The sequence below is a fragment of the Castor canadensis genome, chromosome 7, assembly GCF_047511655.1.
Source record: "Castor canadensis chromosome 7, mCasCan1.hap1v2, whole genome shotgun sequence".
NCBI classification, from domain to species: domain Eukaryota; kingdom Metazoa; phylum Chordata; class Mammalia; order Rodentia; family Castoridae; genus Castor; species Castor canadensis.
This window is the reverse complement of record NC_133392.1, coordinates 60,431,157-60,458,684: the sequence shown is the minus strand read 5'-3', so window position 1 is coordinate 60,458,684 and position 27,528 is coordinate 60,431,157. Positions and strand designations below refer to the sequence as shown.

The window sequence follows — 27,528 nt, the reverse complement described above, 5'->3', positions numbered from 1 at the left end:
CCACTGTCACCTCACAGGCCTGCTATATAGAAGGCTGCACTTGGATGTCAGGTGGCATTCTGCTCTGAGGGACCCTGCCTTCTGTACCCTGTGAGCCGCAGGAGACATCTGCACAGTCCATCAAGGGAAATCCTTTGAGCCAAGGGGCTTCAGGGAATATGTCGGTGGGAAGCCGCTGCTGTGGACAGGGAATATTAGAGAGGCTGAAAGTGGAGTCCCCTAAGTCATGTTTCAAGTTCCGGGGAGGGCACAGGGTTTTGGTGTTTCCTTTGAGTTTGTCTTAATGGGGTCAGGTCTGACTCTTGTTCTCTGAGGAGGACCCAGCATCTGGCTGGCTCTGGGGAGCCTGCCCTGAGGCTGAGGTCCAGGAGGCCAAGTGACCAGTGTGAAAGGGAGACAAAGGCATCAGTGGAACGTCCCCTCTGAGCAGGCTCTGCAGATGTGCGCAGAGCTCCCCTTCACATGTCAGAGAGGAAGGGCTGGCATTAGCTCATCTCCCAGACAACGGGACAGAGACAAGGCTTAATGAACGGTAGTGCTGAGATGTGAGCCCAGGTGTGTCTGACCATGGAAGTTCAGCTGTTTCCAGTCCACTACCCTCTATACTAGGCTGGACCTCAGGAGGCAGTGCTCTAGACTTGGCTGGAACCACAAGCAGTGCCCCTGCCTGGGTCCCTGGGGTTTCTTCCAGCCACATCCTGTGCCTGGGGCCCTGAGTTTTGGGTCATTTGGGTCAAGATGCCAAGAGGTGGGAGATGAGCCTTTCTCCTGTTTCTGACTTGGACCAATCTCCAAACTGGGAAACTCCCAGAAGGCTCACTGGGAGGGAGGAGAGGCTTTTGGGAAAATCCACAGGGTGATCCCAGACCACCAGGCTGACAAAGTGCTCAGTATTACCAAGTTCAGCAGCACTGGATTCATCTGGTAGGATAAGGGGCAGATGACAGCCTCTCTCAGGACAGGGAAGAGTGTCATGAGATGGGGAGGGGGGAGGAGGTGAGAATAACTCTCTGGTTTAGGACAGAAGAGACTTGGAAGATTGAATCCAGATGTCCTAAACAGTGGCAATTAAAAATCAGAACCCAGGCTTCTCTTACTATGTTGAAGCCCAACAACACTTAGCTCTGGCTGGGTAGCCATGACTGTGGGTGCTGTGCTTGGCACTGGGCCACCAGCAGGTCACTAGCACCCACCTCCGGAACAGAACTGAGGCGTGTGCACTATATATACAGCAGACACACCCTCAGTGCTGGCGTGGATTCACATCTTTACCCTATGACGGCCCTGTGGACGGTGGTGAGGAGACATTTGAATTCAGAGCCTGGGCTCCACTGACAGCCTTGCTCCTCCAGAGTCTGACCTCAATCTTGTTCACATCCCCTTGTACGACTGTACAATTGCATTCTCTCAATACCTCACGCCAGGCTCTTTGGGCTTTGGTATTTTGACCAGCAGAGATGACCCCCATTTAACAGGAGAGGACACAGTTTAAGCAAGTGAAGGAGAACCCCAGGACCAGTGTGGGATGCCCAGCAGAGGGGAGCCACCTGGGCAGGGAGCAAGCATGAGAGGGACAGATGACAAGCAGGCTGAGATCATCAGGAGAGATAGCAGGGGTGAGGTGATAGCTCTGGGTCCTTGTGGCAAGCCAAACAGGAGTCTAATGGCTCTATGGCTTGTGGAATGTTGATAGATGATGACACTGATGATAGCGGATCCATCACACTGATATGGGCTCATGGGAGATGGGACTTGCCCTGTCCCCTGAGTTGGCTTGGGCCCTGGACAGGAGGTCAGGTAAAGCAGAGTGCATGGCAGAGTGAGGGTGGAAAGGCGCACCCATAGAAGGGTCCTTGCCTTCATGACAAAGGGTGCTCAGAGAGGAGGTGCTGTCAAGGGTAGACCCTGCAAGTGGATCTGAAGCTCAGTTCTGGTATTTGGAAGCTGTGTGGCCTATGTACCTAAGCCACTCTACATCTCAATTTCCCCTCTTGTCAAATACAGATAAGCTGTTCTGAGAATTATAGAATGGTGGATGACTATTATACTCCCTTCCATGCCAAGGGCCACCTTATGGTAGAATCGAGCCACCAGCTGCCAGGAAGGGGAAGAGGTGGGGAAAGGGGCTGAAGGGATCCAAAGGCCCAGACAACCAAACCCCTTCTGCGTCTGTAACAATGGATGCATGGAAGTGCCTTACCGCCTCAGCCTCTGTTACTTCACGCATGTGCACTGGAAGCTTGGGGACAGGTTGGGCAGGAAGGGAGGCATCTGCAGGGGAGGTAGTCAGAATGCAGCAAAGCTTGCTGGAGGGCTTGACTTCCAACGCTTGCTCTCCTGTCTACTGCTTTCGGTGCCTCGCTGCATTTCCTTCTATTATGTGGACATGTCAGGACTTCCCTGCCTCAGGACCTATGCTGTTCTCCCGTGTCCAGAATGCCTCTCTATGTCTCCCTTCCTATTTCTAAATCCTCACCCTTCCACAGTCTCCTTGTCAGGAAAACCTCCTCCGACCCTTAACTGAGTAAGATTTCTTGACACCAGGGATCACTTTTTTATGGCACTCCCCAACTAGGCTGTGAGCAACAGGATGAAAAGAACAGTGTCCCCCTGGCTCCTGTCTGTGTCTTTAGCACCTGACGCAGTGCCAACGCACAAGAACACTCAATAAAAATGTGTTAAAGGAAGCAAGGAGGCAGGAAGGCAGGGGAGGTGAGGGGGAAATTAAAAGGGAGCAAAGATAGAGAAGGAATTTGGAAATCAGGTTTAATGCTTACTGGCTGTGTGACTTCAGGGAAGTTACTTTGACTCTCTGAGCCTCAGTTTCCACAGATGTCAAAGGGGATCTTGACAGGGCCTGGAGCACAAGTCCTGTATTATCTCATTTCATCCTCAACTTAATCCAATGAGGATTAAAGGAGATAATACAGTCATGTACCGCATGTGACAGTGGTTGCATTGATTATATTCCATAGTGATGCCATGGCCATTTAGCTTGTGTAAGTGTACTCCACAATGTTCTTGTAATGATGAAGCCACCCAGTGTACCTGTATCTCTTCCATTAAGCCACGAGTGACTGTACATGTAAGGTACTCAGCCTGGTGCCCACCCCAGCAGATGCAAACACCGAATCACAGTCCAGAGGCCAGGAGGCCCAGAGATGGCTGGGTTGCTAAAGAACCGAGGGCATGTTAGGGAGAGCTGGCCTGAAACACAGTTTCCTCCATCATCTTCCATTTGTAAGGCTCTCTGCTTCTCTCGGGACCCTGGCAGCACCCTGGTCATGATCAAGGGTGTCGTTACACCAGCATGTGGAGCAAGGCAAGAGCCAGGCCCCAACTGGTCTGGGACAGAGGAGTCTGCCATCTCACTATCACCTCCTGGCACAACTTGGTCCTGCCGTCAGTCTGTAGGACAAGAGGCAGAACCTGGGAGACACAGGACGCATCTTGGCCTAGCGTATCCTATTTGCTCTTGTTGACCCATCAGTCCTTGTTGAGAACTGGCCCCTCACAGGCAGTGGACAGCCGGATCCCTTTCTTTTCCAAAGGGGTGGCCTGCAGATGGAGCACATTCCTGCCAAATGCTCTGCACAGGGTGGAAGGAGCAGCATAGAATGCTTTCCTTCTCAGAGCCCCTGGGACTCTGGGGCGGCTCAGGGCAGAGCAGGCACCAGAAAGGGGAGCCAGGCTAGGTGCAAATGACCTGCCATATCCTAGAGGAACCATCCTCTTTTAGACTTTGATGTCTGCCGTCTCCCCAGGCCCAAGAGTGCAGTCTGAGAGCTCTGAGCTAGCCACCAACTAAGCGTGGAACCAGCCAAGTGAGTCACTCTGGACCTCATCCTTATGTGTCACATGGAGGAGTCCTCCCTGTAGACTGTAGGGATCCAGGGCCTATGGCTATGTACAGTTGGAGTGACTATGATCTCCCCCTCCCCCACACCCATCTTGGTAAGGCAGGAAAGCAGGGCTCTTACCATCTCTCCTTTTGGTCCAGGGTAGCCCTGGAAGGAGAAGGGGGTGAGTTTAAGGTCCACTGTTTGCGAGGTGAAGCCCCCCACTCTACCTGCCCCATGTGGTCCCTCTCCCTCACCATGTTGGTTCCTTCTTTTCTCACAAGGTCACTCCATCACTCACTTATCCATCTAGTCTCTAACCCCCTGGGTGACTCTGCAGATCATTCTTACCTTACCCTTTCCTGGGCCTTACTAGCAGTTGCCTGCCTGGCAGAGGACAGTAAAGGTGGGAGTGGTCTCCCTGAACCCCGTTCCCACCACATTCACACACCCATGATGACTTTGACGAATGCCTGGTCCTCTGAGATAAAGGGAAATGACCACCACAGTTCCCCGGGTTGCACATAGCTCCCTGGTTTACAGGTCAGGTGTTCAGGTCCCCACCTGAGTAGACGCCAGCTGCTACAGGGAGAGACGAATGTGAGTGTGAGGGGTGGGGGGTGGGGGGTATTATGTCCCCCAGTAGCTATACTTGTGGTGGGGCCAAGGCTTTGGAAGGTCAGCTCTCCTCTAGCTTACCCCTCCTAGGAGAGGGGTGGGCTTCCTTTCCCCAAGGACATCTGTGTCAAGGGACAAAGACCAAAAGTCCCGTAGAGAAGAGCCATGGGGGATGGACTGAGTGTGCATTGTGGTGCCTCAGCTAGGGAAGGTGACCCCAACCCAGAGAGAGCAGGAGACACAGGAGGCACCTTAGCAATGCTGGGGGACAGGGCCAGGGTGTGACAAGTGGCAGGCTCTTCTCCATTTAGCCTGCTGAACTCTGCCTCCACCAGCCACCCTCCCTGCTGCCTGCTTGCTTTACTCCATCCTCAAGTTCCTTCCAGGATGCACCCAGAGTCACCAAACTCTGGTTCTTGCTCCAGATGCTGGCATCCTGGGGAGGCTCACGAGGGTCAGAAGTAACTCATTCAAATAGCCTCTCCTCCCCTTCCCACTAGTGACACCTTTTTGGCCAGCAATTTTCTTTCTATCAAAAGCATCTTCCAAGGAGTCAGGATCTTGCTAGAGGACCAGGAGACCCAGGGTTAATGGGAACCCACTTACTGGGAGGAGCCCCTGACTGGGAGGGCCCACTTACCGGTTTGCCGTCCAGGCCAATGGGACCCTGAAAGCAGAAAGGTCAAATGTAAAGCCTGAGCACCACAGGTCTTCTTCCCAAGAGGTGGACTGGGGCAGGGGTAGGAGTGTAGGTTCTAATGACACCGAGTTAGGGTTAAGGTCCACATTTGTCATGTAATTGTGGGTGAGCCTAAGCCTCAAGTTTTCACCCTGAAATGGGAATAATAATCCTAGAACCTTCCTCAAAGGATATTTAGGAGGAGGGAAAGAATGTCACATGCCTGCTGACCAGTACAGGGCAGAATCTCATGGGCAGCACGTTACTGTTGTCAGAGACCCTTTCCTTGTCCTAAGCAGTGAGCAGATAGTGTGGTCCTAGAAGACTGGCTGCTCAGCAGTGAGGTCTGGGGAAGAGTGGAGCCAGCTGCTGCTCTGGACCTGTCTCTTAGAACCTGACTTAGGCCTTGTGAGTAGGAGTCAAGGGGTACTCAGATGGCCACCCCACTGCCACCTCCCTGGAGAACCTCCCCTTAGAGCCTGGTTGAAGGTCTACTCCCAGGTCACTTTCCCTATGATACATCTTCTGCCCACATTCCAGTGTCATGCTGGCTATGTTGCCTACAATGTCACTCGCCAGGTTCCTGTCCTGCTGTCCCTTGCTTGTGTATGTACCTGGCCTTTCTTGCACCAGAAGCCAAGTGCTGAGCTACTCGCCTGGGTTGGTGTCTCTGAAAGGCCACAGAGCAGGTCTTCAGTGGCCAGGGGTTCAAGGGGAAAGTGGTGCCAGGGCTGACCTTGGTGGATATAGTTTAACCAACCAGACCCATGGCCCATCTGGGCACAGTTAACCTCAGCTCTCCCCACTTACCGGAAATCCGGGGAAGCCTCGAGTGCCTGGTTGACCCTGAAAAGTACAGAGCAGTGAGAATGAGTGAAGAGGGGATGGAGCCAAAACCTGCTCTGGGGCTCATTTCCGAACCCATCCTTTGCTCCTGCATGATCAACTGTGGGGCACTCTCACCATGTTAGCCAGCTGTTAGGGGGATGGAGAAGATGGAAGGGGAACATCAGAGAAAAATCTCCTTCAGGGACTGAGGGTGGGAGAGGGACAGAAGGGGCCAGCATCCTTTGGTCCTACTTCTAGAAGTGGCCCTGGAGTACTCCTCCAGTGCTGTGGGCACTCTGAGCCTCAGCATGCAAACAGACAACAGACAAATAGCCAGCCAGAACAGCAGGGACTCAGCCTGCAGTGCACTCAAGTCCTGGACCAAGATCCAACATATTCTCTTTATTAACAGGCTTTGCTTATCTAAGACCACTTATCTAAGGATGGTTTGGATCTCAGCAGAGAGCAGAACTTGACCTTCAGAATGTATGCTTTCAGGCTAGAATGAGTCGTACTGCTCATGTTCCTCTTGCCCTGGGGTTCTCCCAGCAGGTGGGCAATCTCTGGATGCCCCAGTGTTTGTGGGATGAGAGCCATGGGGGCCCCTTTCCCTGAAAGAGCAGAGTGTAATGCATATACTCAGGCTGGAGACTAGAAGTGATCCATTGATCAGAGCCTCGTGGTTTAAGGTCAAGATAAACAAAAGAGGTGCTGAGGTTAGAAGCAGCACAAGAGCATAGATCCAGATCTGGGGAAGATTATCAGAGGTCAAGGGTAATAGAGAGCTGACAAATGTGAGCCATTGCTCCTCCTCTCAGGAACCACCAAGGGCTCCTTCCTACTCACATATTGTTCAAGGTCACCCTCCACTGCATCCTGATGAGCCATCAGGATGGCTCCTCCATCCACCTGGTCTCTGCTCAGGCACAATGGCTCGTTTGCCTTTCCCTGGAACACATCAGCTCTTGATGTGGGGTCTTTTTACACGTAGATGGCTGTAGCCTCTTTCCGAGGATGGGCTGTTGATTGTGGCAGGCTGAGTTCTAATTTTGCTTCCACCAACAAGGTGGTGACTCTGAGCAGTCTAACCGCCCTGGGCCTCAATTTCCTTATCTATAGAATGTGGAAAGCTGTATAACCTCATAAGGTCACTGAGATACATTCAAACATGCTTGTAAAGCCTATTAAGTGGTAGCTGCCGTCATTGGTTGAATTGAGCTCAAGAGAGAGAGGCACCAGAACAAAGCAGGTTGCCTTTGAGCTCAACAGGCCTTGGGGTCAGTGGAGGGTTATGCTAGCCAAGCAACAGAACCAAAGCCAGATCCATCCAGAGGAAGACTTCTCTGGATCCATCTTCTGTGGTCCATCTCCAGGCTGCCTGGATCCTCCCTGGAGCCATGGACAGGAGTGTCCAGAGCCTCTGCTCCCCTCTGCCTGCTCTCTGGCTGGGTGGCATGGGGACCCTGCCATGTCAGGATGGGGGTGCTGGTCCTCAGGGAGCAAGTTGAAGTCTGTTGTGGCAGGTGTCCAAGGGCAAGAGGGAGGAGATGCCATTCCTATGTCAGAAGGGCCCCAGCTTCTCTCCTCTCAAGGGTAAGTGATGCTAAGAATAGCCTTAAGGAGAAACCCCGGAAACCATGCAATGTAATCCCCAAAACCTCTCAGTGTAAACTTTCTGTAACTGCTCTGAACATGAGAGGCCTGAAGAAAAGGTCAGGAGGAAAGGGTTCCAATAAACATCTTCAAGGGCCGCTTCAGCGAATGTTTACGTGGTAGGGATAATCACACGGTTTGCTAATTACAGAGCATGCCTGGTAGCAGGGTGTATCTTTCCAATGCAGGGCCAAGCCCAGGACTAACCCGGGCTTTTTCAGGGATCTTGGGAGGGATGTTGTCATTGACCACATGGAAACTGGAACTGTGCTTCTTGGAGAGGTTGGGCATGGGGAAGGCACCAGGGAGACTTGGAACTGGGTTTTAATTTACATCTCAATTATATGCTAGGCTTAGATGTCTCTTCCAGTGTTCAATGGCTGGTCTTATTCTCATCCAGTGAACCGCCTATTTGTGCTCCTTACTGATATGTATATGTATTATATAGTAGAATATAATAGAATATAGTGTATAGTATATTAGACTATATAGTGGTATACTATACATTCATACATACATACACCTGTACATTTAAAGACACATACATGTGTACATGTATCAGTGAAGAGTACAGACAGGCATATGTATTTGTGTGGCAGGGGGGGGGGTCTCTCTATGTTGCCCAAGCTGGCCTTGAACTCCTGGGCTCAAGCCATCCTTCTGCCTCCTGCCACCTGTATCTGAGTCTACAGGTATGTACTACCATGCCTAGCTTTTACTAATATTTATACCAGGTCATTTATTTATCTTTTTCCCGTTGATTTGAGTGAAGCTCTTTGTTAAGAGCAATGACTCCTTGATAGTCATTTGTGTTGCAAATATTTTCTAACATGGCTTTTGTCTTTTTGTTTATGGCATATTTCCTGCCATATAGAAATCTCACATTTATGTAGACAAACTTATTAATGTTTACCTATGGATTATGTGTTTGTGTCATGTTTCAGCAGGGCCTTCTCCTGTTCAGACTTATAAAACATTTGCTTCTGCTCTGTCCTTATATTTTAGTGCCATGTTTTACACCTAGGTATTTTATTCATTGGGAATATTTCCTGATAGAATGTGTGGGGTAGAGATTCAATTGTTAAGAAAATAATAGAACTTTCTTTTAGCTTATCTGTTTCTTCATGGCCTGTCAGTTGCTCCAGCATCCTTCCTACTGTGAAATGAAGCCTTTATCATACACCAAATTCCCATATGCATTTAGCTTTATTCCTGGCTTGCCATTCTGTTCTATGCCTTTGTTTTGATTGGTCTGTTATGCCATTTCATTTTGGCATCTAGTGTAACTACTTCCCTCCTTCCTGTCCCTCTTTTTCAAATTTACAGAATTTTCCTGACATTCCACAAGCTTACTTTCTTTCTGAATGAAATTCAATATTTTATTGGCTCCCAGTCCCATAAAAATTCACTGGAATTAAGAGCACGTTACATTTATAGATAATAGATTTACCTATAGAATTAATTTATGGATTAGTCCTATATTCCTCTACACAAGAACAAGAGGAAAAAAAAGTACACAATGATCTCTGAGATCTTCTCCCTTAACTCAAGGCCAGGGCCGAAAGGAAGCCAAGAAGGCCCTCACTTTCTGAAAGTGTACCCCTGGATTACTATTCTCAACCTTTCTCCTACCTTTAGCTGTGTGGGGTAAAGCGACACAGAAAGTTCTGGCAGGGAACTGCCTACTGGGAAGTTTCCCTTCATTCCTATTTGATGCTCCAAAGAGGGTCAGTCACATATCTGCCCAGGGCCTGCCTCATTGTGCCTCCCCTCCCTCCAAGTCAGTACTGACCAACAGACTCCACGAAATTGGTAAGTGGTTAATCCTAGCTTGGGGGCCTGGGTGGGGAGAAGAGAGGAGAGCCTGCTCACACAGCATTTGTTAACGCTGTGGTATAAATTCTCCTACCACAGCTGGTTCCTAGCTGTCAGCGTGAAGTCACAAGCTGGGAAGGAGGTGTGCACAGTCTGCTGTTGTGAGCGCTGGCAGGGCTTGGGTACAACACATACCCTGAGCCTCCAGCAGTAAAAGGACTGTTCCCCTCGGACATCCTGAGGACACCTCAAACTCATGCTGCTCTAATAAACCTAATTTACCCAGGTAAAGTCTGCTCCTTCTCTTGGGGAGAGCGCTACCATGTACTGTGTTACTCGAGTCAGAAGTGTGGGGCTTCCTGAGTGCCAGCTGCTGTCCTAAGCTCCACCTTATGATCACTAAATCCTATCACCTCCACCTTCAAATCATCCAGCCCTCCCCCTAGGCCCACTGACTCGGTTACCATCAGGGCGGTCCAACCCATCCCCATCTGTCACCTACTCCAGACATGAGCCCACAGGAGCAGGGAGGAGAAGGCCATCCTTGTAAACTGCACATGTGATTGTGTCCCTTATCAACTTCACACAACCCAAGGACTCCTCACTGCCCCAGGGATGAAGCCCCAGCTCCTGAACGTGTGTCAGGTCCTTCATACTCAGGCTCTTGCTCACCTCGCAGCCCCACACTCGCTTTCCCTCTTCAGGAACTTCCAGGAGCCTCTCTGCGTGCAGGGGCTCAGCACCTCTCCTCAGGCCTCATCCCCTGGGTGACCTCTGTAAGTCCTTGGGTTCAGGTCAGTTATCCCTTCCTCCTGGAAGCCTTCCCTGCCTGGCCCCAACGACAATTTTAGTGCCTCCTCCGTGTTCCCACACCTCCCTGACCATCCCAATACTGCCTGAATTGTAGTAGCTGATGTGACTACTGGCCTCTCCAAATAGGTCGTGGACCTAGAGGAGTAATCAGGTTTCCACTGTCTACCCAGCATGCACTAGGTTCCTAACAGAAACACTCAGCAGCTGTCTCCTTGTGGGTGAGGACAGAAAGCTCAGATCCCTTCTCTGGCCCCTGAGAAGAAGCTGGGGGAGCTCAGGAAGGGACCAGGCCCCTCTGAGATGGGGGCATTGCCCATCCTGATGGATGACCTGCCTACCTTGTGCCTGCTAGGCTTGCCAGCATCTTGAGGTTCAGCCTCTCCCTCCATTTAACAGGGCTCCTTCAGTCATCACAACCAGACACCACACACCAACCTCTTGCATCACTGGAGCGTGAGCCATTCTTCTCCAAAGTGCCTTTGCTTGGACCATTTATCAAGATCCAAGAGCGTGAGCAGGTGGGCCTTGAGAGCCACCAGGCTGCTTCTGACCAGCAGTATTTATTCTTGGTCCTTTCTGACTGAGCAGAAAGCCACACATTCCCATCATCCCCAGCTGCCACCTAGGGCTTGACCACTTGACCTCTGCTCATAATGACAAGCAGACCCTTTGTCTTCCCTGTCCCCTACTCCCACCAGCCCAGGACAACAGAAGGAGCTGAGAGGGTGGGCTTGCTGTCTGCTGAGGACTTGGTGGTCACCTGCAAAAGCAGATATTGGAGGACTGTGGCTTGGTCAGGACTCCTGGTGCCAGAAAGCTTTTCCTAGCTCCAACATATGCACCCTCCTGAGGGTGAAGATCCTTTATAAACAGTGGTGCTTCAAGCATGGAAGGGATTGCAAGAGCAAAAATGTGGGCCTAGGAATGGGGTTGAGCTGGCAGGACTCAAGCTCCCATGTGCGAGTGTGAGACTCCCAGTTTCCTTCCGTAAAAGGGGCTGGTTGTGGCTGCTTCCTGCCCATGGGAGGACTGAAGGAGGCCTAGTACGTGATAGGTGCCTGGGAGACAATATCACCATTATTACCTGAACAAAGGATGGGTTCAAACAGAGGTTGTGGCTTCAAACCCAGAGTGGTAGGTGTGTTCCCAATCCAGCTCATGTTCCCTGGGCCCAAGTTGGAAGGTGCTGAGGCCAGCCACCACCTAGCACATTCTGCAGAAGTAGGTTCTTTGCTATGACTTTTTTTTTTTTTTTTTTCTGGTGGCACTAGAGTTTGAGTTCAGGATCTTATATTTGCTAGGTCAGTGTTCTACCATGTGAACCATGTCCCCTGTCCTTTTTGCTTCAGTTTTATTTTTCAGATAGGGTCTTGAGTTTTTGCCTGGGACCACAATTCTCCTATTTACACTTTCTTCATAGCTGGGACCACAGGCACACGGCATCATGCCCAGCTTATGAATTGAGATGGGGACTCACTAACTTTTTGCCAGGGCTGGCCTTGAATCTCCTGATCTCTGCTTAGATTATAGGCATGAGCCACTGTGCCTGGTTTGCAATGACTTTTAGGAGCCTGTGGACAGGGCCAGGAATGGGTATGTGCCCAAAAGGGCATCAGAGGACCAACACAAGTCACACACCAGAACAACTGTGATAAGACCAGAAGGCAGGTAGCCATGATGGCCACAGGGTAATTTATGTTCTGTGTTCTTCCTAACAGGCCCATACCAGGCTCCATTCTTGGTGCCAGAGCCTAGGAACTGTCTCATTTCCCTATGACCTTCCCATCAGCATCTTCTTCTGGAATATCTGGGCTCAGGGCACCCCGCCATGGCTCCTGCAGTATAAAGAAGCCTGATGCCCATCAGGGCAGCAGCCATATGAGCACAAGGAGCACATGTGACAGTGATACCACAGCCTGGCTAGGTCCTTACAGAAGCAGGTTCAGAGCACAGACTCTGGAGCCATACAACCTAGCTGGTGATCACTTTCAAGGTAGCCATAGTGGAGTTGTGCAACCTTGGGCAAGTCACTCAGCCACTCTGTGCCTTGATTTTTCTCATCCGTAAAGTGGAGGTGAAAACAATCTCTACCTCTTGGAGTTCTTGTGAGAATTACGGGAATTAATATGTGTGAAAGTCACAGGATACTCTCTGTCAAAGACCAGGTGTTAAGAATTAGTTCTCAGCACTGTTGTGAGGTCTGAGTCCAGAAGAAAAGCTTGCTAACAGTGCTGAATCTCTTGACTCCAGAGTCATTCAATCTCTGCCTCAGCCAGGCCCTGACCTGTCTGCCAGCCCTGACTCTCTGTATCTTCTGCTGCTTCTCTCATCTTCCCAGTCTCCAAACAGCCCTGATTGCTCCACCTCTCACCTCCCAGTGGTCAGCCTGGCCTGTCTCTTGGCTACTCAGCTCACTGCAGCCCTTCGAAGGACATCTCTTAGCAACTTGGTCTCTGACCCTTCTCCCTAGACTGCAGGTCACAGAGGTTCCTGTTTCCCTCTGGCTCTCTCTGCAGAAGACAGGCTAATGGGTGGGCTGAGTTTCATCCACCCACTGGGCTAGCTGCAGCCTCTCAGAGGCTAGCCCTCAGGTCAAGGAATGTGCACAGTAGGATGTGGAGTCAGTAGCCTGTGGCCCCAACCTCTACACATAGGGCCATGCCATGCCTTTTCCCGGGCCTCAGTTTCCTCTTCTAAGAAAGCAGTGCTAGACCATCTGAGCATCCTTGCCCCTGCATGACACTTGGTGATTTTATTGAAGATGTAGGGGGGGCACTCTGGGAAAACCCACTCATCCTTCTTTCCACAGCCACGAAACTTGCCTGTTCCGTCATATTCCCCACTCCCCCTCCAGTACCTAAGGAAGCACACTGTGAGGAGCCGCACTGATTTCCTGTTGGAGCTCTGTCACCAGGCGTAGGATGGGCAGGGCTGACACTTTGAGGGCCAATGGTGGGTTGTGGTTTCACCCAGACTAGGAATGGGTGTCGGGGTCAATGAACTTGGGCTTGGCCTTCTGCTTCCTGGCTTCCGGAAACAAAGCCTTGTTCCCAGGAAAGCTGGAGCCCTCACCAGGGGGGGCGAGCACTTTCTCCCTGATGTAAACAGCAGGGCCGCCTTGCAGCTGCTGGAGATTGTGGCTAGAGGCGAGGCCCAGAAGCCTCCCCCAGGCTGTAACATAGGTATATTTAGTCAGGCTACTTTCTTTAACATTAACAGCAGTCCTGAGGCTCACAGAGCTGACCACATTGCATGTGCCACACCCAGAGGCACAATCAAGAGTCAATCTCCCTTCGTCCCCCAAAGCCCTTCTCATTGACTCTCCCACTTCCCTACCCACCCTAAAAAGAGAACAACTTACAGGGGGGCCTCGGGGACCAATGATGGACATTCCGGCATCTCCTGGGGCACCCTGTGGGGAGAGAGAGGGAGGAGAGGGAGCATGGGGCAAGAGTGGGGGGTAAGGGTGGGGATAAAGTAGACAAAAAAGGTGCAACTGGCAGGAGAGGCAGAGGTAGGATGCCAACCCATGACCAAAGGGAGACCAGAGATGTGGTGGTTAGTGAGGGAATGGGGGGGGCACAGAAAAAGTAAATGGAATTTTCAGGAAAGGTTGAGAAAGGCAGGAATGAAAAGAGACATGAACAAGGTCAGAGGATGTTGGGTCCAGAAGGATGAGGGTGGTAGACCAGGAAGTGGAGAGAACAGGATTCATGGTAGTGACCAAAAGAGACACAGGGAAGGGGAGGCTGAGCAACGGCTGCCAGGCAACAGGCCTCACCTAAGTCTCAAAGCTCCCAGGTCTTCTTTATCCTGCCCCTCCCCAAATACCCATCTGGTTGCACACACTGCAATTGGCGAATGGCGAGCTGTCCAGAGCAAGTGTGGGTTTGTGAAGACAGAGAGTCAGGACACAAGATGCATACTGACTACGTAGGCCCAGTAGCCTAGAGTCTGAAAGCCTGGACTGCCTGGAATGTCCTAGGGAATGCCACAGGGGGGAGTCTGGGGCCCAACAGACTGCCCTAAGAGAATGGCGAGCACTAGCAGGGTAGGAGCTCCAAGCGCTGTGTGGAGTGGAACAAGTAAGTTGGCCAGGCTCCTAAGCTTCCCTGGTCCTGTCTCCTATCTGTGGCAGGAAAAATAGCACCTTTCTTATTGGGTGGATGGGAAGATTTCATGAGACAATGTTGTAAAGTGCTTAAAACAATGCCTGGCATGTGGAAAGGTCGTGTATCTTTCTCCTGGGCAATCTTGCCCCAGCCAGGGCAGGACCAACAGACTTGTTCCATGTAGACAGAGGACAGCACAGCATGGTGGTCAGCAGCCCCAGCCTTGGAGTCAGATACACTTGGGTGTTCTCCAGCTCTGATGCTTTCTAGCTGTTGTGACACTGGGCATGGGACTTTGCCTTTCTATGCCTCATGTACATGGGAATATTAAAGCTTCCCTGGAAGGGTGGTGTCAGTGTTAAGAGACAAAAATACTTAAAACTGCTCCCTGACACAATTCGTGCTTGATACATGGTAGCTGCTGTTCTTATGGTTGCCACTGTTACTTTGGAAATTGGAGACTGTTGTAGACATATTGTCACACACAAGAAAGGAAGTCAGAGTTAGATGACAGGAGGTCTGTCTTCTGGCCCTGCTCATCACTATTGCTCTGGGACTTTGGGTGAGGCCAGCCTTCCTCTGGGTATCAGGTGCCTTCTCTACTGAATGAGATGGTTACACTGTGCTCTGAAATTTTCCCAGAACCCACCTGGGCTAATGTTCCAGGATGGCCTTCTGTTTCTCTTTTCCCCAAGGGCTTCTCTAACCCTGGGCTCCCTGGGCATTTCCAGCCACATAGCAGCCATGGGCTGGCCTTCTTGCCTTGGGGAAGGGTGACTGCCCACAGCCATAGCCAGGGATCAGAACTGTGAGGCCCATGTGGTCAAGGCGAGGCAGGAGACCCTCTCAGTCAGGACAGCTGGGGCCATGCCCAGGAATCCCAAGCTCCTGCTTGATGGTGTGGAAGCTGTTAGGAAACCAGCTGCCAGAGGCTAGGAGGGCAGAGCAGACTTCCTTGGGCTGGGCAGGGGCTGGTGGAGCAGGGGAGGGCTGAGACAGGGTTGTTGGGGAACTTTTTCCCCCACCCAGAGTCTCCAGTGAACCAGGAGGCAGGGAAGGGTGAAGGGAAAGGGTGGACTCACCTTCTCGCCTGGTTGGCCCTTGACTCCCTAGGCAGCAGCCACATGCAGCGCAGGGTGCAAGGAAGAGAGAAGGAGGGAGAGAAAAAAGAAAGAGGATGAGAGAGGGGCACGGACACAAGAATTCATGTTAATGGCACAGCAACCAAACCAAAGAAATCACCGTGAAACAAGAAACACAATGGAACACAGATGCTAACACATGACAGATCCAGGCCCAGCAAGCACAACATGTGGAAGCCTGTCGTTCCACTCCTGCTCAGCCCCAGCCGATTGTTCCAGGTAACAGAGAGAAACAGTGGCTGGGGCTGCTGGAGACCCTCTCAGTAAGAGTTTGTGTGTGTGTGTGTGTGTGTGTGTGTGTGTGTGTGTGAGAGAGAGAGAGAGAGAGAGAGAGAGAGAGAGAGAGAGAGAGAGAGAGATAGTGCATGTGAGTGCTAGTTCAGAAAATCTGCTTGAGAAGCCAGGGCCCTGCTGGCTGGGTTGGTGGAGGTGGGGATGGGGTGGAGAGTTTCCCAAGGGCTAGGCTGAACCAGAAGACTGTAGGAATTTGAAGGCCCAGCTGGGCACCAAGCACAAAGTTAGATAAGTTTGGGACTGTAAGGGCTGGCCAGGCCAGGTAGAGGGAGGGGCAGAGGAACATATGTGGACAGACAGGAGAGGGACACCCACACCTTGCAAGGGTGGAGGGTAGGTCGGGATGCAGAAGAAGCTGGGTACCTGGCCAAGGGTCCCTTGTCACCACAGTGACCAAGAGATGGAGAGCCCCAATGCAACTAGCTGGCGAAGCAGGGGAATTACCCAGGAATTTCACAGGCACAGGCCACCACAATCCTTATTAGGTGGCTCATGCCAAGACCCCTAGTGGGCAGCCAAATGGGCCTATTGCCACATTTAAAGCAGTACCAGCTGTGCAAGCCCCAAAGTGGCTGGAAGATAGCTTTCCCCAGAAGGAAATGGGGACCTCCTGTGGCTCCCCATGTCTCCCCACTGCTGAAGTCACAATAAGCTCTGAGGGGTACTTCCTGGGGAGAGACTTCCAAGGGCCTAAGGAGGAGGGCAGGAAGAAGGAGGGAGGTGCTAACTTTGCACTTTGCTGTTGCACTCCCAGGACAGTGGGACAGTCTGCTTGGGTATAAAATCAACTCTACCCCATTTGGTCAATTGTGCTTCAATATTCTCATCCATAAAATGGGCTCTCAGTGGATTGCGGTGGAGGCTGTGCCTGGCTGGGCTGCATACCCAGCAGGCCCCCATGGAAGGATGGCAGAACTAGGTCTCCTTCTCTGCACCAGAAAGACTTTTGTTTGTGGACTCAGGGTCTGGCAGGTAGAGAGCTTAAGCCAAGCAACAGAGCCAGGCAGAGCTGTCATGGTGTTCTGGTCTGGAATTGGAGGGAGAATTTCATGTGAGGTGGACAAGGGCCCCCAGCCCCCATGCCTTGACAGGCCTAGGATGGGCCCCAGGGGTCTCACAGCTTTGTGGCATGGAGCACTTGTCTTAAACTCTGGAATGTCTCTGGGGCTTCAGCCGAAGATCAGATCCTCCTTACAACTGTGATGCTGTGAGTTCATGGCTAAGGGCAAAATCACAAGTGTGGAGTCTGGCTACTTGGGTTAAAGTCCCTGCTCAGCCACTTCCTGGTTGTGTGGCCTTGAGAAAGACGTTTAACTCTGGGCCTTGGTTTTCTCATCTGAAAAATGGGTGTGGGAATTGTGCCTCCACATGCAGTTCTTGTGAGGACTGAAAGCACTTGTGTGTGTGAGGCTATTAGCCTGGCGCCCAGCACGATGTCAGCACTTGCAGAGCTTGGCTAAGTTTGGGGTGCCTTGGCTCTGTGCCTATACTAGACATGCAAATTCTCACACAGATGCCATAGCCATGCCTAGAGCCAATGTCAGCCCAGGAGGTAAGATTTAGATGCAAAGCCAGGAGTGACAGGGGGCTGGGAGTCAGGCTGGAAGTAGAGGCTGATGCTAGCAGGAAGCTAGGACTCAGATGGAGAAAGGGCAGCCCTGGCCATGCCCTAGACCAGTCTGTGTGCTGGTGAGTCTGGTGCATGCCCATTGCTGCCTCCGGCTGCTACATTTCTGGCCCTTGGAGACTATAATCTTGAGGCTGCTGGGGAGACCCAGGTACCGGGTCTGGAGCCAGCCTTCTCATTTCTGGGAAACACTCTCCCTAAATGACCCTCATCTCCGTTTCTCCATCTTCATTTTTCAGCAGGAAACATTAAATGTCCTCACACTTGGCCTCCTGGTGAGGATCTGGAGGCACATCCTGGAACCTAGCCTGGTTTTCACCATCTTTGAGTGACTCTCCATCTACAGAAGACACCTCTGGAAACTCCAGTTGTACTTGGGATGGTAGCAGAAGCAGCTATAGATCAGAGGGTGAGGTGCTTGCCCTGGTGCAGGGGATTGGAGTCTTCTGGATGCTGGGGCTTAGGCCTCACTGATATCCAGTAGGTGATCAGCAAAGAGTTGTGTTTCTGCAACTTTCTTGGATTTCTCCTTTGCTGTGGCATCTGTCTGCAGAGTACAGTTGTCCCCACTTATTTGCAGGGGACATGTTCCAAGACCCCCAGTAGATGCTGGAAACCATGGATTGTACCAGACCCTGTGTATAACTATGTTTTTCTTAAATATACCTATGATAAAGATTAATTTATAAATTAGGCACAGTAAGAGACTAACAACAATAACTAATAGTAAAATAGAACAATTATTACAATGTTTTTAAAAGTCACGTGAATATATTCTCTCTCTTTCTCAAAATACCTTATTGTATCATAACATTTTCAGACCATGGTTGACCACAGACAAGGGTGAGCTTCAGTAAAGCCATAGTGTGAGATCTGGAGACTGGAATAAAATTTCTTCCTTTCTTTTTTCCTGTCCCTCCCTAAAGCTGTCCCTTCTTGGGGTTGGGGTGGGCAGAGCCTTGCCATGTTGGAGGACAGGCCAGCATGGAGAAGCAAGCAATGGCCACCCAAGCAGATTAAAGGGGCTAACTCACCACACGTCCAGGCATCCCAATGGCACCTTTGTCCCCCTGATGAAGGAGGCAGAAACAATCAGATGTGGCTGGAGCTAGCAGATGTGCACCTAGGGCTAGTTGTGTGCCTGCTTTGGGGCACAGCTAGCCAGCTTTGCAGGGGCAGCTGGGACATGATGCCCAAGTGTCACATGGGTGAATTTCCCAGGCAGTTCCCACACTATTCACTAAGTGACCACCTGTATGACTGCTGACACTCATTGTGGAATGAGTGCTAATGTAGGAGTCTGGTCCCCAGTCTGGGACCCAGTGTCATTTGTGTTTCCAAGACCCTTTCTCCCTGTTGCAACCCAATCAAGTGATGACCAGAATGCACCTCGGCTTCACCACACTCAATTGCAAGGCACAGAGTAAAGTGACTGGCAGCTTTCATGTGACAGATGGGTGAATTACTCCCTAGGTCTATCTGCCAGAGCTGGCAAGCAGTATCCACGCTCCCCTCTCCTCCCCTACCCCTCTGTCTGCAGAGACTATGGTTGGAGTTCCACTCCATCCCTCCTTCCTCACAGCCACCTCCAGCATGGCAGGAAGGACCGTGAGCCATGTGGATTCAGCCACACCATGAGTTTCAGATGCTTGGAGGGAGCTGCTTTGTTTTGCAGCCAGGGGTGACATCTTCTCACTCTGGAAATCTGCTTATGAAGTTTTGTTTCTCTCCCTTTTGGTAGAAAATATTTTTTTGCAATCATATGCATGCAGACATCATAAAAGCTGGGGTGGGGCTTGGAAGGATGGAAAGCAATGGGGTGCAGAAAATAAGATCATATTTTCTTAGCCTGCTGGGTAGGAGAGAGCTGCATTCTAGCATTCCCCTGAGATGTGTGGGCATTTCTGGGTGATCCTGCTGACCCACTGAGAAAGAATGCCTCGACAGACTAGTGGCATCCTAAGATGTGTCTGTAACACACCAGAGAATTCAGTCAGCTCTGAATTTAGGCTTCTTGACACATACATTGTCAAGGTCAGTGGTGTCTTTGAGCAAAGCACTCTGCTTTTGCTGAAGAAGGTAGAGCAAGGTAGCACCAACAGTTTCCTTGGCCCCCCTGGGCATCAGCTCTATGGAGCAAGGGTAATCAGAGCTTCTCGCTCATGAGGTTGCTGGGAGGACCCCATGAGATGAAGTCTCTGTCGCTCAGTATGTATTGAGCAATGGCATATACTTGTGCCAAGCCCAGCACAGTCAAGGGCAGGTGAATTGTATAAGGATGTTTGGGCCTCACACCCACTGCAGTTCATAACAAAGGACCAGTGTCTGCACATCTTCTCATGGGTCACTCCCTGTCCCTTCACATGAAAAGCTTAAACAGGACCATGACCTGTGGGTCTGAGACCCACGTTTCCTGCTAAGAACACCAAGCTGGTGCTGGTTCTTGGCTGTGACAGCCCCACAGTTCCACTCACTCTTGAGCTTTTCAATGATATTTCAGGATGTGTGTTTTGGATTCTTTTTCATTTCTTTTTAAAAACTAATGTTCTTTGCAGTCTTGGCCATAAAATGCTCGGGTTAGGGACAGGCGTGGAATGGCCAGAGACTGGAAACTCTGTAGCAGTCCCTGCTCTGTAAATTGCCCCCTAAATGTGTTTTAAAGGTGGACGTTGTCAGAAAAAAAAAAAGTCTGACCACATTCCCCATAATCATATGATTTTTCCCCTCCTTGGATTTCACAGGACCAATTCCCCAGTTCTCCTGTGCTCTGGGCTGAACATTCTCCCACATGCATTTCATTAAGAAAGACACTGCTGGGCATGAATTTTAGAAGCTGTTGGATTAGTCAAAAGGCTATAGTACAATTCATGTCCAAAAGGGGAGTAAGTGGAGAAGAAAGAACAGAAGGGTCTGGAATTCAATGGATGTAGCCTTGAGCAATGGGACAGGGCAGTTAGGTGCCACCCCAGGCCCACTTCCACACTCCACCTTGCCCTCTGACTGGCTACATCTTGCTTGAGTCACTCTCCACCTGAAGGCCCACAGTATCCATGTCTAGCACTCATCTCATCTATCCAGGAATGCACAGGACAATGTGCAGACATTTGAGAAGCTGGCTCTCAAATACCAAGCATGGACCACAAGAAATCTCAGTATGGAATGGTGTGTGACAACATGGGTCTCCAGCAGCTCTCCCACTGAAGCTTGGACAGTTGACAATGTATTTTGCCTCTCTGAGTCTCAGTTTCCTCATCTCTAAAATGGATCTAGCCATACTCATTTCACTGAGTTGTTGAACAAATCAAGCATAAAGAATGATTAGCTTAGTGGCTGGATCTATTAGAGTTTCACCAAGAAACTATTAGTATTAGTCTTACTTTTGTTCCAAAGTCTCTGTTGCCCAGTAGTTTTAGAATTCAGAAATGGTAACTAGATGAAAACAAAGGTTTTGAGTCCTCTCTTTCACAAGAGGCCAGAGGAGAAAGGGGAGGGACAGTGGTTTGAGTGCCATGAGGTATGTGGGAGGATCTGAGTGAGTCAGTGGCTTGCTGCCCCCTCCAGCACCCAATTACAGGACCATTAGTCTAGAGGTCAGTTCCAGCCTTAGGACAGTCTGCTGCTGAGATCCACCTACCTGCCTGATTTCCCCGGGGCAGGGGTGACGGGGGCTGTTGGGGACCAAGAGCTACAGCTGGTGGCTCCAGGTTTCTCAAGGGCTCCAAGGCAGAGAGGCTCAGTGGGTCCCACCCTCAGCTCCAGGTTAGAGACTCCAGGGAGAGGCCTGGCCTGGAGACACCTGGAAGGGAACCAGCCACCCAACCCAGCCACCCTCCAGCATGTGAGGGGCTACAGAATAGCTCGGTGGCAGAGTGCTTGCCTAACATGTGTGAGGCACTGGGTTCCATCCCTACACTGAAGAAAACGAATAAATACAAAGCACATGAAAGAAGAGCAGAGGAAAGAAGAAGAAAGTTACTTACTGGGAGTCCGGGTCTTCCAGTGGGGCCCTGAAATAAAGGGGTGAAGAGTGAAGTCGACATGGGTCGGGATATCGACTAGCTAACTGTTCGATCCTGCATGAGCTCGGGTAGGTTCCCTGTGCTCTGGGAGCTTCTGTTATTTAATTAGCAAAATTCAGGTGTGCTGTGACCACTAGGCATTTATTTATTTACTTCCTAGCATTTATTCATTGATTGATTAATTGATTCATTCATTAATAAAACCAGATAGCCAAGGTCTCTAGGAACAGGAAACGGAAAGAAGAGACTATCCTTTTTCTGATTCAAGGTTGCTTGGGCCCGTGGGCCTCACCAGCATGGCCCTCTCTCTGAGAGCACTGCCTCACTCAGAGCTGTATAGTGACTGCCACTCATGCATCCTGGCCATGGCCTAGGTAAGGGGCTATCATGTTAGGGTCTGGTCTTCCCTGTTCCACCACACTGGAGGAGCCAGGTTCAGGGCAGAGTCCTTCAGCCCCTGAGATGCCCCTGTTGGACCTGTCACATCTGAGTCCATGGTACAAGACCATGGATATGTGTGTGGGTGCATCCACAGAGGATCACAAGACAGGCAGCGGGACTTTTATGTTGGCCTAGGTACTCAGGGAGGCAGAGATAGGAGGGCCAGCTCAGGCAAAGTTAGCTCAAGAGCCTGTCTGAAAGACAAACTTAAACAAAACAAAATAAAAAAAACGCAGAGAGGACTCGGGGTGTGGCTCAAGTGGCTTCATAAGGCTCTGAGTTGAATCACTAGTGCAGAAAAAAAAAGTCAATTATACTAATTATTCTCATAGCAATATGCTTAGAGGCAGCTTGAGAACCAAGAAAATCACGAGGAAGTCATGTCCTTTTAGCACTGGATCCTGACTTCCTGATGAATCTGATAGAAGCAGAGGTGAGAAACTGCCCATAGCAGTGCCTCCTGGGGAATCGTGAAGCCCCTTGTAAAGAAGGGAGACACTCCTAAGAGACCTTCAAGAGTTGGGCTGCAGCCTGGCATGGCAGGACCCAGGGTCTTGGCGGTGAAGGTGTCTCAGTGAGACAGACAGTGTGTCTTCTCGGCAGCAGCTCTGAGCGCACCTGTGCTCAAATCTTGGCTATGCCGTTTACTACCTGGGTGATCTTAAGTAAGTGGCTTGGTTTCCTTGTGCCTCTATTTCCTCATCTTGAAAATGGGAGAAAAGTCATCACCCATCTTTCAGAATTAAAAGAGATAATGTATGTAAAGCACTGAACTCGGGGACTGGCAGAGGGCAAGCCCTAAGTAAATGCCAGCTGCTGCCACTATTAGAATAGAGGGGACAGATGGTGGAGGTGTAGGACCAAGAACAGCTGTGCTTCACGGACTGTTCTGTGTACTCCTACCACACTGCAGCCCGAATCTTGCAAAAGCTGCTTTTGCTCTGAGGAGCTCAAAGCCAAATTTTCCTGCTCTGCTCTCCATTCCCTACTCTGGCTTCCTTATCTAGTTTTAAATCCCTCCCTTGGGATGAGGTGGGACAGAAAGAAATGAAATAAACTAATCAACAAAAATTCACATAATAATAATTTCTCTCTTAAAATTAAAGGCTTATGAGAACCTTTGTGGATCAGCTGGAAAAGTCCCGTTTCTAGGATAAAATGAGTTGATATATTCCAAGCAGAAAAATATATACCGATACTGTGTACTCATATACATATATAGTCTTCACAACACCCACACGAGGCAGATACAATACTGTTCCCATTCCACAGATGAGGCAAATGAGGCACAGGAGAATAAATAATTTGCTGAGCCACAGTTAAGAGTGGCAGTGCCAGGACTGGGCACAAGAAGCAGGAAGTCATCACTGTTACACAGCTTGCATAAAATCAAAACAGGGCCTCTCACAGCGTCAGCTAGCGTTGCAGCGAGAATCGTGTGAGACTAGGCCTGGTAGCTGACCTTAAGTCTTTCTCCGTATTTATCCAGAGAAGTATACCCTTACTTCCCTTTCATCTGTTTCAGTCTCACAGTTCCCAGTATTAAGTAAGTTCCCCGGGAATGATGGATGTCAGCTGGCTCACTGATTACGTTGAATCCATTGGCAATGTCTGCATATGCATGAGTGTGGGCCAGTGGTGGCTACCAATCTGCTATCAATTTCATGGTTCCTGTTGCCTCATCAATCCATCCTCCATGGTGTGAGCCAACCTTGTGCCCATGGGAACCTGGGTCTTCTGAGTGGAGGCTGGGCCAGCCCCTGAGAGATACCCTCAAGGCAGCAGACAGGCATCCAGCTAGCCCTTACCTCTGGCCATTGGCATCCTTCTTTTCAAGGAAGTGGAGAGAACAGGGCTGAGGAGGCTATCCCCATCCTGGTGGGCTTCCCGCTCCCTCCACTTCCTCTCTTGTGCTTTCAGCCAGAGCTGGGCAAAATTCAGTGTTTTTCTTTAGTGTCAGTCTGGGTAGGTGGGAAAGCTAACCTGGGCCCTGCACCTCATTTTCTGGCTCAGTTGTGGTCAGGTGGGCAGACTGTGAACAGAGACTCATACCCCCCAACTCTTGTCTGACACTGCAGACCCTAGGAATATCAGTTCCTGTTCCAGCTGGGAACAGTGCCTGGGCCAGGCTGGCACAAGTTCTCAGGATGCTAAATTCTTGGGAAAAATCCTTGAGTCAGACAAGGACTCAGAGTCAATGCTGCCACTGGGGTAAACTCCATCAACTCTGGGGACATCATGTGTAGAGGAGGCCCCAGGAGGAGGGAGGTGGAGATTTCATTAAAAAAAAAGACAGGGGACATACAACCCAGGTGGTCTGTCAAAGTCCCTTATGGCTGTCAATGTTAGAAGATGGATGACAGGAATTGTGATCTGACATCCTAAACATGTCATGATGAATCACCCTCTTCCTTTCAGAGAATGACAGGTTTTTCCTCTTCACCTGTGTCTTACCACTCAGGGGGCTTGGCACGACCCTCAGTTGGTCCAAGGGTGTCAGGGCACTGGTGGAATTTAGATAATGATCTCATTAACGCTGGGCGGCTGCTCTCCCAGGTACCAGGTACCGGGGCAGTGTTGGGGAGGGAGGAAATCACCTATAGAACAGACTTCTCTGAATGAGGGACGGGGTGGGTGGATTTCAGTAACCTTGAGAAAGAGCTGAGTTGAGGCTCGGCCCTTTTATCTCCTGGTCCCCAGCTCCTCCAGTGCTTTTTGAGTCTTTTGTTGGGATATCAAATGCTGTCCCTCAAAGAGCACGTAATCCTGTTCTCTGGATCCATTACCTTGGGGAGACATCTCCTTGGGCTCTTCTCAGGTTCTTTAGAAATGGCTGGGCTCCCCTGCCCACCCTGGGACTGACATACTACCTCTATGGCTACCACCACCACCACCACTGGCTCCACTTGCCCCAAGGGACCTGGCCAGAACAGCTGCCCACGCAGGGGTGTGAACATCAGTGTTCCTGGGCACTCTACACTTGGAGCCAAGCCCTGACCTGCTTTCTGGATGAGGTGGAGACTTTCCAGGGGCAGAACTGAGTCGGGGTGATAACCCTCTTCTTTCTAATACCTGCTGCTTCTTTGTCTGCAGTTGCTTATTTGGGGTACAAAGGAGCTGGCACAACAAGGACAACCTGCCTTGCAGAATGAAACTAGGCCTACTTTGCCCTGCACAGCTATGCTCTTGTACACAGAGCTATGCTCAAATTAAATAGCATCCTTCTTCCCCATCTAGGGGGGCTTGGAAGCAGTCTGCATAGGGCCCCTGCAAGACTGCAAGAGTCTGGCTGTTAGAACCCCACCCAGGACCCCGTTACCAGTAGATGATTTAGGCTTTCAGATGCACCAGACCAGGCTGCAGCATACTTACAGGAGGTCCTGAAAGAGAGAAAATGCCAGGATCAACGTCACTGCTGACAGTAGGGGGCGGCAGAGAGGTCGCCTTAGAAGAAGCATCTAAGATTTTAGCAGAGGGATTTCCATCTGGTCCTCAAAATTTGTATTTTCCTCGTTCACTTTCCTGGTATAATCTCTCTTCCATTTATTTCATCTCTATATTCTCATTATTGTGTGGGAAGCCCAGAAGTCTGGCCCCAGGCTCAGCTTTGCAGGGGACCTAATGATGGTTCCCAGGCCTCAGCTTTCTGCCCCCCAGAAATGGGCTCTTTAGGGCCTGCCTAAATTCAGGTTCCTTTACTTGGCACGGGATGGTGGGCACCACGGCACACAGAAAGAGATCAAAATAACAGAACCCAGGGAGGTCTAGACTGTTAGTACTGCCCTGCGAGCTTCCCACACCCCACAATGGAAAATGAGCAGGAGAGAGCCAGTGTGGGAGGAGCTCCTCACTAGGTTTACCACCGATGTCTATCAGCTGTCCTGGTTTCTATCAGGTAGCGAGCCAGGCAGGTATCCTGTGCTCCTGGGTCTGCCGAGGCCCACCTCTTGGCCTCCAGCCCAGCCTTTGGTCCCTGCAGCCTCTTTTCCCCTTCCTCCTGTGTCTACTGTGTCACCAGAGTGGGCCTCAGCAGCTGCCGTATCTCTTTACTGGCAATAGCCAAGAATTACAAGTTCAGGGATTCTGAAGGAGGAATGGTGGGAGTGGGATAGGAAGGCAGGGAAACAAACTGGCTGAAAGATAGGGAACCAGAAGACATTTCTGCAGCACATGAGCCACAGAGTCCTCACAGGTCCCTGGGATTCCCAGCTGGGCCTGTGCATCTGTTCAGCCTCGGTGACCTGGCTACAGCTACTCCTGTGCTACTTTCATGCCTGGCAAATAAAGACTACTTATGTTTCCTCTGGCTCCTCAGGTTCCCCAAACTGGCTTTCTTCTCTCCTTGATCTGCCCGTGGTCCCCACACAGGAGGAAACAGCCCAAATCATACTGGCCTCTATCAAGCCATCGTCTTAAGGGGAAGCAAAATGTTTTGAATTAAAAACAACAACAAAAAAAATCAAGCTGTGTAGTGATTGGCTGGGAAGCCCCAGGCTGGTGGGCCGGCCTGCATGCAAGGTTCCAGAGTAAGCCAGCAGTAGTGTGGAGTAGGGAGGGGGAACATCTGGTACCTATTAGGCAAAGGGGCAGGGAAATGTCACCCAGAACCTGAAAGTATCCTGAGTGCAGCCTGCCAGGGGCCAGCCCAGCTGGGGAGTCCTAGCCTCCTGGTCGGGGATGTGTCCTCAGCATGAAAAGCAGGCTGGTGACGAAGTTTAGCCTGTGGCAATTTTTGGATGGTTCAGCCACATGGAGGGCAGATGCCCTGAGCCCACTGATCCTGACAGGGCCCTGGTGAAGTCCCTGGTCACACAGGCTGGAGCTCTGGTGGCAGCCTATTTAAGGTTAGCAGTCTTAAATAGATACATAGATAGCTGAAGCTAGAGCGGTCACTCAGCCAGGTCCCAGAAGAGAGTTTTCTGGGTCTTCCCCAAGGTTTATAAATGCTACTTCAGATTTCTGGGGTGGTGTTGCATCACCACGACCATCGTTCCTGCACAGACCCCTCTTTCCCAGGTGCCAGGCACAGGTCTAAGTGTTTTCCATTACAAAGTAGACCCCAGTTTGCAGACCAAGACACTGAGGCAGGGAAAGGTCAAGCAACTCCCCCATAGCCCAGCAGTTAGTCACTGGAAGTGCTCTTGACCCCTTGCTACAGTGCCTCTCACTCAAAAAGCAGCCACCCCACCCCCAAAAGTGTCTGTAGACCATGTCCTTCCAACCTTCTCCCTGGGATGTCCAACCCACTCAGCCTCCACCCCTGTCCATACTCAACCTTCTATTCTCTTGGGGCTCTTTTGACTTATGCAAGGGAATTCAGTTTTGCCAAGATCTTGTCATTACCTGCACCTGTCACTTACAGGGACTTCAGGAAAGAGAAAGGCTCCTATGTGTTGTCACTGTGCTGTAGGAAAGGGAAGAGACTCGGAGAATCTCTAGGCTCTATCACAAATGTTTCCCCGACAATGGTGGGGGTCACCCTCATTTCCATGGGTCCTTCTGGAAAATAGCTAGGCCCCTTGAGGAATCCAACTGTTGTCCTTCCCCTGACAACTGTCAACCAGAAAGGTCTGCAGTAGGGACCCCTTGATTTCATCTGGCACTGTGTTCCACACTAGGCAGCACTAGGAAATGCAGGAATGGCCCTG

At 50.7% G+C, this 27,528-nt stretch overlaps 1 protein-coding gene across 18 annotated transcripts in view; it reads right to left on the bottom strand.

Annotated features, from left to right (window-relative positions):
• Positions 1-24,116, bottom strand: part of Col13a1 (collagen type XIII alpha 1 chain) — an 81,856-nt gene extending 57,740 nt beyond the window's left edge. For 2 of the 18 annotated variants that reach the window (XM_074079041.1, XM_074079052.1), the window contains exons 1-7: positions 21,401-24,114; positions 18,455-18,490; positions 15,440-15,466; positions 13,607-13,657; positions 5,947-5,982; positions 5,098-5,124; positions 3,981-4,007 (exon numbers count right to left, since the gene is read on the bottom strand). In XM_074079041.1, the coding sequence (XP_073935142.1) occupies positions 3,981-4,007; positions 5,098-5,124; positions 5,947-5,982; positions 13,607-13,657; positions 15,440-15,466; positions 18,455-18,490; positions 21,401-21,460 (264 nt within the window). In that variant the 5' untranslated portion in view covers positions 21,461-24,114. Of the gene's footprint in view, positions 1-3,980; positions 4,008-5,097; positions 5,125-5,946; positions 5,983-13,606; positions 13,658-15,439; positions 15,467-18,454; positions 18,491-21,400 lie in introns of all 18 variants that reach the window. The other 16 variants (XM_074079040.1, XM_074079042.1, XM_074079059.1 and 13 more) reach the window with 15 other exon arrangements.
• Between the last annotated feature and the right edge of the window lie 3,412 nt (positions 24,117-27,528).